Genomic DNA, 16,507 nt, shown 5'->3' on the forward strand with positions numbered 1-16,507 from the left:
GTTGCTACAGAACTCAACACTCTACATTTGGAACTCTCCTTTGTCGTCTCTTATAGAAAATAACTCGTTGACATGCTCTGTCTTTTCACCATTTAACAATAATAATTTAAATAATGGACTTTCAAGAAAATCAAATTCATCAAATTCGTCCATTTTCGCTGGACGGCAGAAACGAACTGACTATCAGAATAACAGAAACGCGCACAGTGTAAACGCCTTGTTCTGAAGAGGATTTCGGACGTACTCGTCAGAACAAAGTTTCGTCAGAACTCGCATCCATAGTAACCCTAGCCTTACATTAGACTGCGTCAGTATATTTCTTTTGAGTAAATACATATGAAAAGTTTCTTTGTTAGAAAAAAAGAACCTCCCAAGAGATGAGCTTGATATCTTGAAAATTGAGCTGGTGCATGGGGGAGCCCCTTTCCCATTTAAAATACATTGAAAAAAAACTTTTTTCTTTATTTTCAATGTAAATTGTCAAACGTCATAAAATAAAATTATTCTGACGAAGTCTAATATTACATATATATTACAAGAACATATTATATATATTACTAGCTGACCCAGCAAACGTATTGCCGATATTAAAATCGCGATACAAAAGTAACTGTTGATCGTAGATGGGTGAAAATTTTAAGTTGTGTGTATTTTCCAATGCTGACTCATAATCAAACAAATTAAAAAAAATGTCAAAAAAAAATTGGCGTGGACCATCCTTAACATTTAGGGGGATGAAAAATAGACGTTGTCCGATTCTCAGACCTACCCAATATGCACTCAAAATTTCATGAGAATCGGTCAAGCCGTTTCGAAGGAGTTTAACTAGAAACACCGCGACATGAGTATTTTATATATATATTTTTTTTTATGGAATAGGAGGAGAAACGAGCGTACGGGTCACCTGGTGTTAAGTGATCACCGCCGCCCACATTCTCTTGCAACACCAGAGGAATCACAAGAGCGTTGCCGGCCTTTAAAGAAGCTTCAAAATCGTAAATTCGTATCGTCCCGGAAACACCGCACATTATATATATATTAGATTATAAACATTATTCAAAAACGAACTCTAATAATCTCTCTATAAAAGATCAAAATTAAAGTGTTTAACATAATTGCAAATGTATACTTAAAATTCAAATCGTAGAATATATTTAGTTGCATTTAGTAAAAACATCACGGCGAAACCATTAAATTAATTCAGCTAAAGCAATTAAAATAGTTTAAGCAATAAAAGAATAGATTCTACTTAAATGGTAATAAAAGACGCCATGCAAATAACACTAATGTTTTATTAGAATTGTATGTATAGCTAAAATTTGTACAAACGTAGGTGGCTCAATTGAACACTTTGCAATATTTTTAGAACGATCGCAGATATTGTTTAAATAATCTAGGCTTCATAACATAAGTAATTCACTTGTAGGTGAGCCAGTCTCGAACAATGAGTGACGTTGACGTGCCACATGTTCTGTTAAACTTTGCTAATAATTGAAAGTAAAATGCCCTCGCGTAGTAAATTTTGAAAAAATAATATTATAAGAAGTAAGAAAGACACGGGGATCACATATCATCAGTAAGTATTTTGTATTTTATTAATTTCAATGTAAAACAACACGAAGCGTTTGTTACAAAATTTGAAAGATGCCGTTGAGTGTCAAGATGCCACGCACACAGGCATCTAATAGTTGCCGTAATAAAAAACCTTTTGTTCTTAGGTAGTGCTGTATCTAGTTGGAGCGAAACGGACCTACCAAACCAATCCTTAATCTAAGTCTGCCGTACTAAAAGTAAATTGAGTTATAAGGACTTTTACAGTTTAAACATACATACATAAAATTACACCTCTTTCCCGTAGGGGTAGGCAGAGACCACTTCTTTCCACTTGCTACGATCCTTACATACTTGTTTCGCTTCGTCAACTTTCATTATTCCTATATGAAATTCATTATTCATGTATGAAACATGCTCTCCGGCTTAGGGTACTCTTGTCCTGGCCTTTTTTCAAGACGTCCCTGGTTTGATCTTGAAACGTCCGCCGAGGTCTACCCCTTCCAACACTTTCATTCACACTGGCCTTATACACTTTCTTCGTCAATCGTTCTTCATTCATTCTCTCGACATGTCCAAACCATCTCAGCATACCTTTCTCAATTTTTGTCACAACATTTTCTTTCGACCACAACGTTTCCTTATCTCACCATTTCTTATCCTGTCACTCAGTTTAACTCCTTAATACTTCTCAACGCTCTCATCTCAACTGCATTTTCTTCTACCATGCCCAACTTTCACTTCCGTACATGAGTGTTGGAACCAACACCCCTTCATGCACAGCCAAACGAGCCTTGTTAGGCACCTTCTGCCTGTTCATAAAGGAATGCAAAGCTCCATTCACCATGTTTCCTGCATTCACTCTTCTTTCAATATCACTCTCATACTTTCCAGTTTAAAAGACTTTATTAATGATGGCTGCTACGGAATGAAATAGATTACTCATATTTAATCATTTAAATTGAGTCTCTAATAATATTTTTTATCACAATTCCTTTTTTTATTATATGAAATAAATGTTATATAAAAATATTTTAATAGATTAGAGACGTTGAATTTAAAATATTCAACTTTTTATTGTGAGTGATGGTATTTAGTGAGGTAATATATAACACAATATCTGATAGGTTTTTTGCTTGACATGCTCGCTTAAGTGGCACTGTTCGTGGTGACGTCGTAGGGCGGATCGCTTATTCCCTAAGATATGTGCGAGGGAAGCGATGGCTGGTCCGTGAGTCATGCTGTTTTCGGGGACTACCTTTTATATCGATAATATACCATTTTAAGTTATAAGTTCGAATACTATATAATTGCTCGCACAATACCTTTACTTATTTAGTACGCGAGTTGATACTGCACTCTATACTCTTTTGAGTTATTTTTTTTATGATTAATCACTTCTTCTTCTTTTTTTCTTAAATTACACAAGTAATTCAAAACGTGTGAGTAAATTTGAGCCATAACTTTACATACATTGTATAAAATACAATGTAAAACGCTGAAAGTGAAAATATAGATTTACAAGAGTAGCAATGAGTTTCTCGTCACTTCTTCTCATTAAAGCTCAGCTTTTCCGAAGTACTGGTTAATTCTTTGACATTCATAAGTGTCATTTTGACTTATGTTTTTTTTCTTTCTTTCAAAAAGACTATAATTAAACTAATATCAAATATTAATTAAATACCTAATTGTAAGTAGGTAGACCACATGAGTAAGGTTGCAGTACCGAGGTAGGTAGGTAGGTATCAACGAAGCTCGCAACGTTACTTTTTTGAATGTCCAAACTTGTGGCGGTCCTCCACAGTGTGGTTTTCATGGAGCTTTCTTCCACGTACTACAAAGCTGTGGAATGAGCTTTCTTGTGCGGTGTTTCCGGGACGATGCGACATGGGTATACCTTCAAAAGAAATGCGTACACCTTCCTTAAAGTCTGGTAACACTCTTGTGAATCTTCTGGTTTGGCAAGAGAATGTTTGCGGAGGTGATCACTTAACTTACTGCATCTTTTAGTATAAATTGTTACAGCATGTCTATGAAAATATATAATAAATTGCCTAATGAATTGAAAGATTTACCTTTCACGGTTTTTAAAAGAAGACTGGTTAATAAATAAGTGCTTCTATAGTTTAAATGATTTTTTCAATACAAAAAGAATTATTATTACGAATTAGTCTAATTGATAATAATATAATATGTTAATTTATATACTTTTGTGACAATAAATTTGTTGACATAATGCATAGGTACTAAATCTAGGGTGTGTTCCGATATGCACTGCGAGCACTGCACAGTGCTATCACTGTAGAAAAATTAGTTCCGTTATGGACTGCCAGTATACTGCCGCAGTACCCTAGGGAAATATGTGACGTCATTAATTGCCGCCATATTCTACTGTGAGCACTGGCGTTTTCGAGGTAAGGTACTCGCAGTACTTTGATCACGTGATCAGACAAAACCACTCGAGTGCCTAAGCGTTTTATAAGCAATACCTACAGTTTAATCCCAAATATTTTTAATTTGACAGTACTCCAACAACAGTTTTTTTTTAATGAGGTAGAAAACTTTAATACACTAATTTGAATGCTGCGTCAAAAAATGCGGCTGACAGTATACGGGAATGCATTCCGTTTTTAATAGTAAAGAGTATAACTAACTATAAAGGGACTGCTTCACAGTATACTAAATTGACGTCACACTTTACAGTGGTCGCAGTGCATATCGGAACATACCCATAGATAGCATTGTGAAATCCGACATGTTTCAGTATGCTAATTGTGTATTGGTACTTTGAGCATAATTCAATGTACTTATTAGCGAAATTTTACAAAAAAGGGCAGTAGAAGTATTCTTAATGGGTCAATAACCATCATGTAGACAACTCTATAATATATTTTGCATGTCAATTGACGAAACATATTGGAATATTAATAAAATTATGTTTACAAAGTTTCTTGCAAATAAAATAAAATCATTTCATTTCAATAGATGACCCGTGCGCTCGTTTGTCCTCCTTTTCTATAAAAAAATAAAAACTTATTCTCAAACAGAATCCTTACAGATTTCAAATCACCAAGTCAAATGTAAATGGCGTCTGGATAAGTAGTTAATGAGTGTTTGTGAACGAACCCCAAGAAACTATCGACTCATCCCAAAGGGACGATAAGATATTATAGATGTAATATATATATGCTTAAACAGGAATCCTTATTTCCTTCGCTTTGGATTTCAGTAATTTCCGCCGCTGTCTCTGCTGCCGTGTCATTTTAATTTGAAGTATTTTTAAGATGAGAGGACTATTATTACCAGTCGGAGGCTCCTTTGCACAGGATGCCGGCTAGATTATGGGTACCACAACGGCGCCTATTTCTCGCGTGAAGCAGTAATGTGTAAACATTACTGTGTTTCGGTCTGAAGGGCGCCGTAGCTAGTGAAATCACTGGGCAAATGAACACATCTTATGTCTCGAGGTGACGAAAGCAATTGTAGTGCGCTCAGAATTTTTGGGCTTTTCAAGAATCCGGAGCGGCACTGCAATTTACCCATTACAATTATGGGCAGGGCGTATCAATTGCCATCAGCTGAACGTCCTGCTCGTCTCATCCTGTATTTTCTTAAAAAAAACTATTTTGTCTACAAAGCTTAGGAACCGGTTTTATATTTGTATATTATATTATTTCGTTCAGAGTATAGAAAGGCCTCTTGCCATGGTCTCATGACTTTCCGTATTTTATATGCTAAATTGTGTTTAGTAACACAACTTGTATCATCAAAAGATAATGATCACTTGACTATAGGATAATGTTAACTTGACTGTAGGTGATCACAAATACCTAATTTAAAGGATAATTATTTTTATAACCCCTACAAGCTGCACCGGGCAAATTTGATACTACGCATTATTGAGATAAATGCATAAAGATTTGTCTGAACATAAATTTAATTCGTTTTAAACTCATTTCATTATACATTTTCATATCACTTAGTTAAAAAATATGTATTTAATGTTTCACGAACAGATTAACATTACAAATACAATAATAGGGAACAAAATTATAAATCACCATATGTATAAGAAAATTTTTTTTATATATAAGAGGAGGCAAACGGTCTTGAGGCTCACGGGATGGGAGTGGTGAGACAACCGCCCATGGACATCCGTAACAACAGGTGTCAGAAGATGTGTTGCCACCTTAAAGGTGGGAGTATGCTCTTTTCTTGAAGGTCCCTAAGTCGTATCGGTTCGGGAAAACAGCAGCCGGTAATTGGTACCACAAAATGGCTATGCTAGGCAAGAAATTTCTTGCAAAACGTGTGGTTGTGGAATGCCAGATGTCAACGTGATGGGGTTGGTTTTCTGCATTTTGACGTAATGTCCGGTGGTGGAATTTGGACGCTGGAATCAACCCGAACAGCTCCTCGGAGCACTCCGCGTGACAAATGCGGTAGAAGATGCAGAGAGAACCTAGACTTGTTATTAATTTAAGGTCTATTACATATTCAATATTTTGTTTATTTGATTTTGTTACCGAAGCGGTGTTAGTGTTTGAACTGGCAATAAAAAAATCTATAGGAATCAATTTTCAGAAAATAAATGCCTTTTAATCAGAAAAAAATTAAGGAACATTAATACAGAGTAAAATGCATTTTATTTTAGTACGAATCATTATAATGATGTATTATGATAGTGAGATTGTGCGATAGTTTTTAATATTTGCTTATACTGCCGCGAAATATTTATGTTTTATTATCACGACAAATTTGCAAGCAGCAAGCAATTGAAGCCAGTATTGGTTTTGTTCCATTTTTACATATAAACGCTTACGGCCTTACAAATAAACTTAACTTAAAATAAGAATAAACCAAGAATAACATGCAAAATATTGACTATATCGCTGACAGCACTGTTAATACAATGATAATTCTGAAGTTTTCCGAATGTCAAGCAGCCTAACACATAATCGCGAGAAACGTTATTATACCTGAGAATAAACCAATCATAAGCAAAAAAACTATCCGTAAAAGTTTTGCAAATTCTTATTTTATTCCCAGACATAACTTTATACCAAGTTTATTTGTAAGATTGTTACGACTGGTAACAACATAGCCAATGCAAGACAGCGTGGACTTTCCGAAGAATTTTAACAGCTTGGAAATTTCTCATGTATTGGAAAACATTATATTAATATTATCAAAATAGTGGGCCTGATAGAGACGTCGGACATTACTCTAACTGGCGCAATAGTACAAAAATATGTCAAGTTGTTAGATAACGCGAAAACCGTTTAGCAATTTCGTTGTGTATCGAAGTTGTCAGTTCTTCCTTAAAGATATCGAAGTAATGTTGAATGCTGCGTCTTTTATAGGCTGGTAGCTTTTACCCGCGGCTTTGTCCGCGTGAAATAGTTACTTTGGGCAGATTTCCTTAATTTTTGGGATACTTTGCAAATAATACACGTACAAACTGCTCTTCTACGATACAGCGGATATCCCTTGTCAATGTGGACAATCTTTTTAATAGTATTTCCCTGTGAACTTTAATCTACTATTTCAACCCCATGTAGGCTAAAGTTTCGAAAATGCTCGAACAAATACTTATAAATTACTTCTTATCAATTGCCTTAATACAAAGTTTCATGGTGTCATCTACGATAATGACGAACTTCCATAAAAACTTCCATCCCCTCCATTTATTTTTTCGAAAAAAATAGTAATCTATGTCCTTTTCCAAGCTCTAATCTGTCTCTGTACTAAATAGTGATGCGTGAAAGCGTAACAAACAAACTAACATTCACATTTATAGCATTACTAGGAATTCCTTGAAATACTTTTTCTTTATATTAGTTAGTCAGAAAAAGAAGGAAAATCAAGGAACGTATATACGGGTCAACTTATGGTATTTGATAATCACGGCCTGTACTCTCTTATACACTAGAGAAATCACAACAAAATAGCCGACCTTATAAATCGTCCAATAAACGCACATCTGAATACGAAAACCAAATTCAGGGTTCTGTGGTGAGACTCGCGCGTCACATATAGATTTATCTTATACCTATAATAGATATAATATATATAATAAAGAATTCAGTGAGTCATACATCTTTGTGCCGTTTGGTGTCGAGACACTTGGCCCGTGGCGCCCAGAGGCGCGGAGAATGTTCAAAATAATATCTTCGCGCCTCAATAAGGCTACTGGAAACCCAAGCGCTGGCAGCTATTTCGGTCAACGGATCAGCCTTGCTATCCAACGCGGTAATGCTGCCAGTATTCTTGGTACGCTTCCACGTAATGATAGTTTTAATATTATGTAGTCGTAGTATTGTAAATATAGTTATAAGATTTATTTTGTTTGAATAATAAGTATTTTAAATAGTATTTTAAATCACTTATTGATAATAAAGATTTTATTTTATTATTATTATAATTTTTTTAAAGATATAATAAATAATTCTTGTGTATATATAATCTGAATCTCGGAAACCGCTCCTAAGATTTTAATGAACTATACTTGATGTATACAGGTAGTTTCGGGGGCTTGAAATCGATCTAGCTAGGTTTCAATTTAAAAAAAATGTATTTTTATCCGTGTTTTAATGAGAATAAGCTACAATAACATTAGAATACAAAGGTAAAAGCCTTTTGCCACTATGTAAAAGGCTATAATAGCTCAGATGGGACGTTGGGTGATCCGGGAAGTAGAAAACCCCGGTTCGAATCCAGATGTCCTATTAGTTGTTATTTGTTCAAGTTTTGTACATTATTAAAAATCCGAGCAAGGCTCGTTCGTTGGGATATTAATATATTAAACTCTGAGATTTGATGGTAAATCACTGAACGAAAAAAACCGTTTGAAATAATGTTTGTCTATTGTTGGAAAAAATCCTCAAGAACATGAATAAAAGAATTATATAATCAGAACTCGCAGAGCACTTCGGAACATTAATTATTAGTATTATTATTTGAAGAGAGTGGCTATTTGTCAAGTCCTAATGAATCCTAGTAACACCGCGTCCAAAATTGAACTATTGTGTTCGCTCGCTCGTAGTCAAGCCCTGCCTCATTTACCAACCGCAGTATCTACTTGACGTGAGTATTACTAACAGCATCTGGGAGCAGGGTATTATAGTCACCAAGGATGGTGTTACGCTTATGCAATAGTGGGCCGCAATCGCAGAGGAGATGAAGAGGCGTTTCATCAGCCTCAAAGCAAAATCTACAAGTTTTATCGGAATATTTAGGTCCAGGACTAGTAGAAAATTATGTAGCAAGCAATATACAAAGTATAAATATAGTATAGAATATATAAAAAATGGTACATCATCGGTATAACAAACAGTCCCCGAAAACAGGACTGACAAGGCACCACAAGCAGTACCCTTTAACGAGCATGACGCATGGACCAGCCGTAGTTTCCCTCGCACATATCTTAGGGAAGGTAGCGACTCGCCCCACGACTTCGCCACGAGCAGTGCGATATAAGCGAGTATGACAAGCAAAAAACCTATCAGATATTGGGTGATATATTAGCTCGCGTTATACCTCCACTCACAATAAAAAGTTGAACATTTTAAATTAATACATTTCTAATCTAATAGTAGATTTAACAACGAGTGCACAAAACGAACCATTTTTATCCGAGACTTTTGGCTGATAGTAATGTCGAGGATAAAAAGGTGTTGTGGACGAGTTATACTCCTGCTTTTCATTTCGATTGCGAGGAAATAAAACAGTAGTATAACATGAACATTTTAAACAATTTTAGCAAATTTGAAGAAATTAATAAACGCACGAAAATACAAGACCGGTTTCCCGCCGCTTTTTTTTTATCTTACGACATTAATATTAGGCTTGGGTTCGAGACCTATACAGCCTACTATTAAATTCATTTTATATAAAAAGGCATTTCTTTTCTCAAAATTGATTCCTTTAGAATTCTTTTTGATGTCATTTCTAATAACTACTAGATACTACTACCGCTTCGGCAACAAATGGCGCTCTGAGAGAGAAGAAGCGGCGCAAGAAACTCTCCCAGCATTCTTTTATATATTGTATATATATCTTTAATTAATCAAATAACCTACCGTATTTTAATTTTTATATCTTTTATGTCTTGAAAAACACATGAGCCAAATAAATTAAAGTATATATTATAAAGTAACAAATTCTATCGCTGAACTTTTTATTGTGTTTGGCTGTATGGCTCATTTTCTTTGCCTTAATATAGATACATTTATGAGTAGATACGTTTATGCACTTGTGCACAAAAATCGATTTTGTGCAGCCTATATCGTGCACAAATAAGCAGTTTCAGAGCATGAGAAGCGATAAATATATTTTTATATAGATTTAGATGAACACACTTCAAGAACAATTGAGAGTGACGTTTGATTCTCATGTGACACGTCGGCCGTCGACGACTGATCGGATTACACTTTAAAGTCAATCTCGTTCGCGTGGACGCTTCTAGAATACGTTATATCCATGTTACTGGAGTTGCCAGCCTCACAACTATCAACTAAACTTTAGTATACGTTAACTCAAATGGAAACTACTAATAGAACACGAACTACGACATAATTAACATAAAGTGTCTCTTAACATTACAGTTAGTTGACAAAATTATCTTGAATCTAACATCAGTAGGTACTATGGTAATCGCCCCGCATTTTTTTAAAGAAACAATAGAACAAAGGATCGTAGGGGTCACCTATTGGCAAGTGATCACCGGCACACACAAAACTGGTGTTACAGGAGCGTTGCCTACCTTTTAGGTACACGCGCAATCCTAGTAATTTCAAACTAATAACGCGACAGAAATTTATTTCACTTATACTTACACGTATTTAGTGTCAATAATTCAATTACTGAATAAAAGATAGATTATGATTTTTTTTAGTATTTTAAGTAATGTATAAACATTACTGTGTTTCGGTCTGAAGGGCGCCGTAGCTAGTAAAATGACTGGGCAAATGAGACTTAACATCGTGTGTCTCAAGGTGAAGGGCGCAATTGTAGTGCCGCTCAGAATATTTGGGTTCTTCAAGAATTCTGAGTGGCACTGCATTTTAATGGACAAGGCCTATTAGTCCCTTATTTTCATAAGAATAATAAAATAAATAGCCCCGAACAAACACTACAAGTTAAATAAAGTCTTATTATAGTGTTGGTTCATACTAATATTGTCACAAGTCATTTTTAAAAATGTGAAACCAACCGAAGTATCTGTATCTCACCAATGTTCCATAAATATTTGTACAATAAAATTAAGAACATTTCAATGTATACAGTGCTGCGCTGTCGCTCTAGATTTGTCTAACTCAGATATGGAGATGCTGCAAAGCAATCTGCGATTCTATTGTTAACTGTACGATCCTTGCAACAGCTTCAAGTACACTCAGAGACTCTGATCCGCTTAAATGATACAACGACGCGTTGCTTTGTCTGTCCTAGAAACTTATGGATCAAAGAGATTAAATCGTAAACTTGTGTACAAGCGTAATAGACGAACCCTGTGTAAAAGTGAGATAACAATCCTTACATTGATAATTTCGACAGCTCCGTCAACAATAACTGTAGCTCAGCTAAAAAGTTTTTACTAAAATTTCTAGTACAATTTAAATTTAAAGTTTGGCAGTTCTAGTTCAGTCTCGAAAGTAAAAAGGAAGAGAAGAAGAAGTTGTAAAAAGTATGAAAAGTGGAAAATGATTTGGTGAAGAGAAGATAGAAGAGAACGAGTATTCGGTACAGTATGATCTGCTGAAGGCACCGTCATCTGAAGAGGAACAGCGGCAGACTGGCAAAGTGCTAGTTTGTGGAAATGAACACAAATAAAGGCTCGTACCTTTAAGCTGTGTATTATTTTACATCCCTGACCCATACTCGTGTAAATATTATATAATATTGCAATTGTCGCTTGAAATCAAAATTGTTGTCTGAAAATTTTGCTAAAGACCGCCCTTAGTACTTAAATACTTTATTTCTATTCATCTTTCGCTTAGTAAAATGTAGAGTTTCTTTTAATTACGGTGAATTGGGCGCTATTAGTGTTGAACCCGGATTGGGAACTCTTACACTTCGCTGTCCGTCAATCCGTGTGTCAGTATATATGTATAACTCCATGAAAAAACGTATTAAAATGAGATGTTTAGTGTCGGAATAATATTCCAAAATGGCTACGATACATATGTGTATAGAGTGCCATTGTTCCATCTGTAATCTACAGTTTGATGTACTTATAGTATTAAAATATTGTGTCTCACTCGTTCAGTCCAAGGCGCAGCGAAGGTCCGGCAGCTCGCAGCATAGCGTGAGCTTCAGAGTTCGTCATTCCTCTCGTGTGACGGCCGTCGATGGAAGTAATGATGTCACCTTCTCGGATCCCGCTCAAAGATGCCTTTCTGCCAGGATTCACCTGAAATTTAAAAAAAACCTAAAATTGTTTAACTAAGATTATCCAAGCTTAGTGGTGGTAAGGTGCATCAGATTTCAAGGAGTTTATGCATAAAAATAATAACTACTTGTAATATTATTGCGTGCGTACAACGTACATACGTCAGAAGTGAAACCTGCATTGTGTATGAAGCTCTAAACTGCATATGAAGTCCTGGTACATGTTGCTAGGATGACAAATGATTTTAACCGTTATGAAAGACATAACTATCACCGCTACCATATTTATGTTCTCCCGGTGTCTATGCAGTAATACGTCGTGCGCATGACGTCAGAATATATTAAGGTATACTCGCGTCATACATATGACAATCTCTACTTCAACTATGATCGCCTGGTACCAAACAGTGTATAATGCTTCCTATCTCATTTACTGCCTACCACATTAAATATTATGCGTCTGTCTCTTTTTACTGTCGTGCTTTTTCGTTTCATTGACTTTCAAGTCACATTGCTAAAGAAGTTATCACTTCAAAAAATTATATCCGGCAGTACATCAAGTTAAAAGTCAGTAGAATTTCCTCGGTTCTTGAGTAACGTAAGATCAGATTGATATTTTTAATATGCTTATATTTTATAAGAATTAATTTTTTTAAAGGATACGTGTTATTGTAAATGTGAAGAAATATACTATAAAAATATATTATTAAGTAGTTTGTTGATAATATTATATACGTTGTTGTTTCATCATATTTATCAGCCAGAGCTTACTCGCGAAATCCATCTCATAGAATTATATTCAAACCATCGCGTTTACGTGGCAATGTGCCTGTTCACATGATTTGGTCGCAATATCAAAGATTATTATTTGAATTGAACTGAAACCTAATTAATTTGAAGAAAATAATACTCTAGTAATAATAGGAATTTCTGTTGAAGTCGGTTCAAAAATAAATAAATTATCTAAAAATTTAAAAAATAATTGGGGTGGACTACCCTTAAAATTTAGGGGGATGAAAAATAGATGTTGTTCGTTTGTCAGATCTACCCAATATGCACACAAAATTTCATGAGAGTCAGTCAAGCCGTTTCGGAGGAGTTCGGTCCCGCACACCGCGACACGAGAATTTTATATATTAGATATAGGTAAGTGTGACTAGAATGAAAGTTATATATCATAATATATGACCCAAATCTAATTATTAAATTTGTAATTCTACATGCGAACTTGCTACGGTTAACTTATACTTAGGTACTTGCACTGAATACTAATAACTAATAAGAGGATAAATACCTAAATTTAAGTGGGTAGTTATAAAATGTGACACAGTTACACATTTATCTAATAAAACTGAAAACAAAATGAACGATGCGGGACTCGAACCCGCGGCCTCTCGCATTCCGTGCGAGCGCTCTTTCCAACTGAGCCAACCGTTCGGGTGACGTATCGTAATAAAATCTTGTATAGTTTCTTCAACTCTCAGATTGTGGCTCCTTCTACACTCACTACAGGATCTACTTCACATAGTAGGGATGGATACTTACGTAAATCTACACTTACTATGTATGTGTTTCAAACATATAGTAAATGATTTTATATCTACAGTCTAAAACAAGCATTACAGTCATATATTTTAAATAGATATAAAAAAGCGTATTAGTTCACATGGTTCGACGATCGATGGCCGGTGCGGAAGAAAAGTCCTCGAATGGCGACCACGAACCGGAAGTCCGTCCCCCCACAAGATGAACCGACGATCTGTTCAAGATCGCTAGAATACGTTGGATGAGGGCAGCGCAGGACCGATCGTCATAGAAATCTTTGGGGGAGACCTTTGTGCACCAGTGGACTTCTTCCGGCTGATGATGTTTGTGTATGTTTCTTACTTGAGAACACAGTCGATTATAGCCCCATTAGGATTGTTTCATTTCTATGATATAGGTAGGCATATACTCCTCTTAAAAGGTCGGATAGAACATTTAAATTTGAAAATATTTGTTTTTCATTTTGAAATAAAATTTTAAATTAGTAACCAATCGACGGAGTTTTGAAGTTGGAAACAAAAATAGTTCACATGGCCCTTTGAAGTAATTCTCAAGTCCTAGACACTTGGGGCCCTTGGGACCCTGAGGAGTGGAGAATGTACAAAGTACTATTTTCTCGCCTCAATAAGGCTACTGGAAACCCAAGCGCTAGCAGCTATTTCGGTCAACGAATCATCCTAGCTATCCAACGTGGAAATAATATTGACACACTATTACACAAATTATCTTGCCCCAAACTAGGCATAGCCTTTACTATGGGTACAAGACAACGATATATTTAATACAATATACTTACATAAACATACATAAATACATATAAACATCTGTAGCGCGTGAGTCCTCCTTCACACGCGCGATTGTTGCAGACTAAAACAATGAAATCTCTCTAGTATTTTATATTCTTATACTGTCACTTTCTATCAAACATTTTTATAAATATGAGGTTGAAGGCCGACCGTTTTCACTTTTCATCTTTTCTATTCTGTCTTATTCGATTTTAAATTTCTCATCCGCGTCCATATTTAAATTTTAAATAATTAGGATATAATAAGGAGTTCTTATGTACGGATAAGTACTCCTTCTTACACATCCATGACTCGGAAACAAACATATTCATCATATAAATGATTTCACCTACCGGGGACCTCTAGCTTAGTAGTCCGGGTCACTAACCGTACGGCTATATGGGTCGTCGAAATGCTGCCAGTATTCTTGGTACGCTTCCCCGTACTGATAGTTTTAATTTTATGTAATCACATTATTATAAATATTGTAATAATTACAAATATAAAAAAGTAAGCCTTATGAATAAAATACACAAGCATTTATTATTCATACTATAAACATCTGACTTCTCTGGCTAATAAAATGCTCAATTTCATTAAGTTCCTGAATTAAATTGTTTCACAGTACAACTTAGAGGGTGAAGCCAGTATTTATAATGAACATGAAACACAAACTTATTAGTTACGTACCGCACTTGTGTCTTTGCGTCTCGCCGCTGGTGAGCAGAACTTTAACATTGTTGCCGGAAACTCGAAGCCTTAACATACATTAAACACAACTCGTTTCAAATTTGGAACACATCTAAACCACAGCACTCTCCATGACACCAAATTATAACTATTCTTCAATTACTATTGTTAAACACAACAGTTCATTTTCATCACTAGAAGCGTACTTGATCTCGAAACGAAGTAATCCAATAAATATTTAAAAAAAGTTGTCTTATATTATTATTCCTTAAGTTTACAATAATCCGGGTTAAGTTGTAACCCGCCGCTCGTAAGGGATATAACTAACTTGTAAAAGAACGAACAAGTCGATATCATCGAAGTATATGGGCATTAAGTAATATGCATGCGCCGGGCCGTGAGGACGTTCCTCCATTGTTACCTCGCCTGGGGTCGTCATTCGCCACTCGTTACGAATATTAATCTTGTCGCCGACACGAACCCCTACCTATGTGGCTCTAATGTGCCAATGAACTTTAATATTCCGAAATCCGCAGTTATCTATAAAATGGAGTAGAAATATTAAAGAATGTTTTTAAAGCGATTGTAAATTAAATGCTAGCGAGTGTAGCCTGCCAAAAATATCCAGCGCATATTACGTTTAAGGACTAGAAGATATTGACTACCAGTGGGATGCTCTTTTGCACCGGTTGCCGGCTAGATTATGGGTACCACAACGGCGCCTATTTCAGCCGTGAACCAGTAATGTGTAAGCATTACCGTGTTTCGGTCTTAATGGCGCCGTAGCTAGTGAAATTACTGGGCAAATGAGACTGAACTTCTTATGTCTCAAGGTGACAAGCGCAGTTGTAGTGCCGCTCAGAATTTTTGGTTATTTCAATAATCTTGAGCGGTGCTGCATTGTAATGAGCAGGGCGTATCAATTACCGTAAGCTGAACGTCCTGCTCGCCTTATTCCTTAAAAAGAAAGGGATGGATAGATAGTGGACCCGAAGTACTGCAGAAAATAGGCAGTTCTAAAATTCTTTGCTGGATTTGTAATCAACTTCGTTCCCGATGATGAAAATAGTATTTAGTTATTGTATATAGATTAAATAATAAATTTCGGTAATTGCATATACATTTTTTTGGTTGAGACTTCCCAGTACGTTGTATTAGGACACTTGTATTGGGAATACCTGGCAACTTCCTTAGTGGATACTTACAAAAATGATTAAAAACTAAATTTTACAATAATCGCACAAAACAAATCTGAAAACAGTGTGTGTGTGCATGTGGGTTTGAGTTTGGACCTTGAACTGCGTTCCATCTTTAGACTGAGTGTACTTTTCATGTCAGTCTGATCAGAAGACTTTCGATTTATTTTAAATAAGATAAGTTAACCAATCACTTACAGCTTTTTACAGAGATTTAATGGGATATATTTTTAATTGGTTATTTTTAAAATTTGGTTAAAAATTGGGGAAGATAGGTATTGAATTTCACCCCGTTTTTGGAAAATCGCGTTTTCATCAGATCTTGACGTTTTAAGGTCCTACGAAGCTTAT

The 16,507-nt window shown here is 35.5% G+C and overlaps 2 protein-coding genes across 8 annotated transcripts in view; one reads left to right on the top strand and one right to left on the bottom strand.

The window, feature by feature from the left end:
* The window catches only part of LOC126965103 (uncharacterized), a 518,938-nt gene that overhangs the window by 350,441 nt on the left and 151,990 nt on the right, over positions 1-16,507 (top strand). The gene's annotated exons all lie outside the window — the stretch shown is intronic.
* The window catches only part of LOC126964952 (sorbin and SH3 domain-containing protein 1), a 284,029-nt gene that overhangs the window by 209,021 nt on the left and 58,501 nt on the right, over positions 1-16,507 (bottom strand). For all 6 annotated transcript variants that reach the window (XM_050808300.1, XM_050808298.1, XM_050808299.1 and 3 more), the window contains one exon: positions 11,811-11,962. In XM_050808300.1, coding sequence (XP_050664257.1) covers positions 11,811-11,962 — 152 coding nt within the window. The remainder of the gene's footprint in view (positions 1-11,810; positions 11,963-16,507) is intronic.

The sequence above is a fragment of the Leptidea sinapis genome, chromosome 6, assembly GCF_905404315.1.
Source record: "Leptidea sinapis chromosome 6, ilLepSina1.1, whole genome shotgun sequence".
NCBI classification, from domain to species: Eukaryota; Metazoa; Arthropoda; class Insecta; order Lepidoptera; family Pieridae; genus Leptidea; species Leptidea sinapis.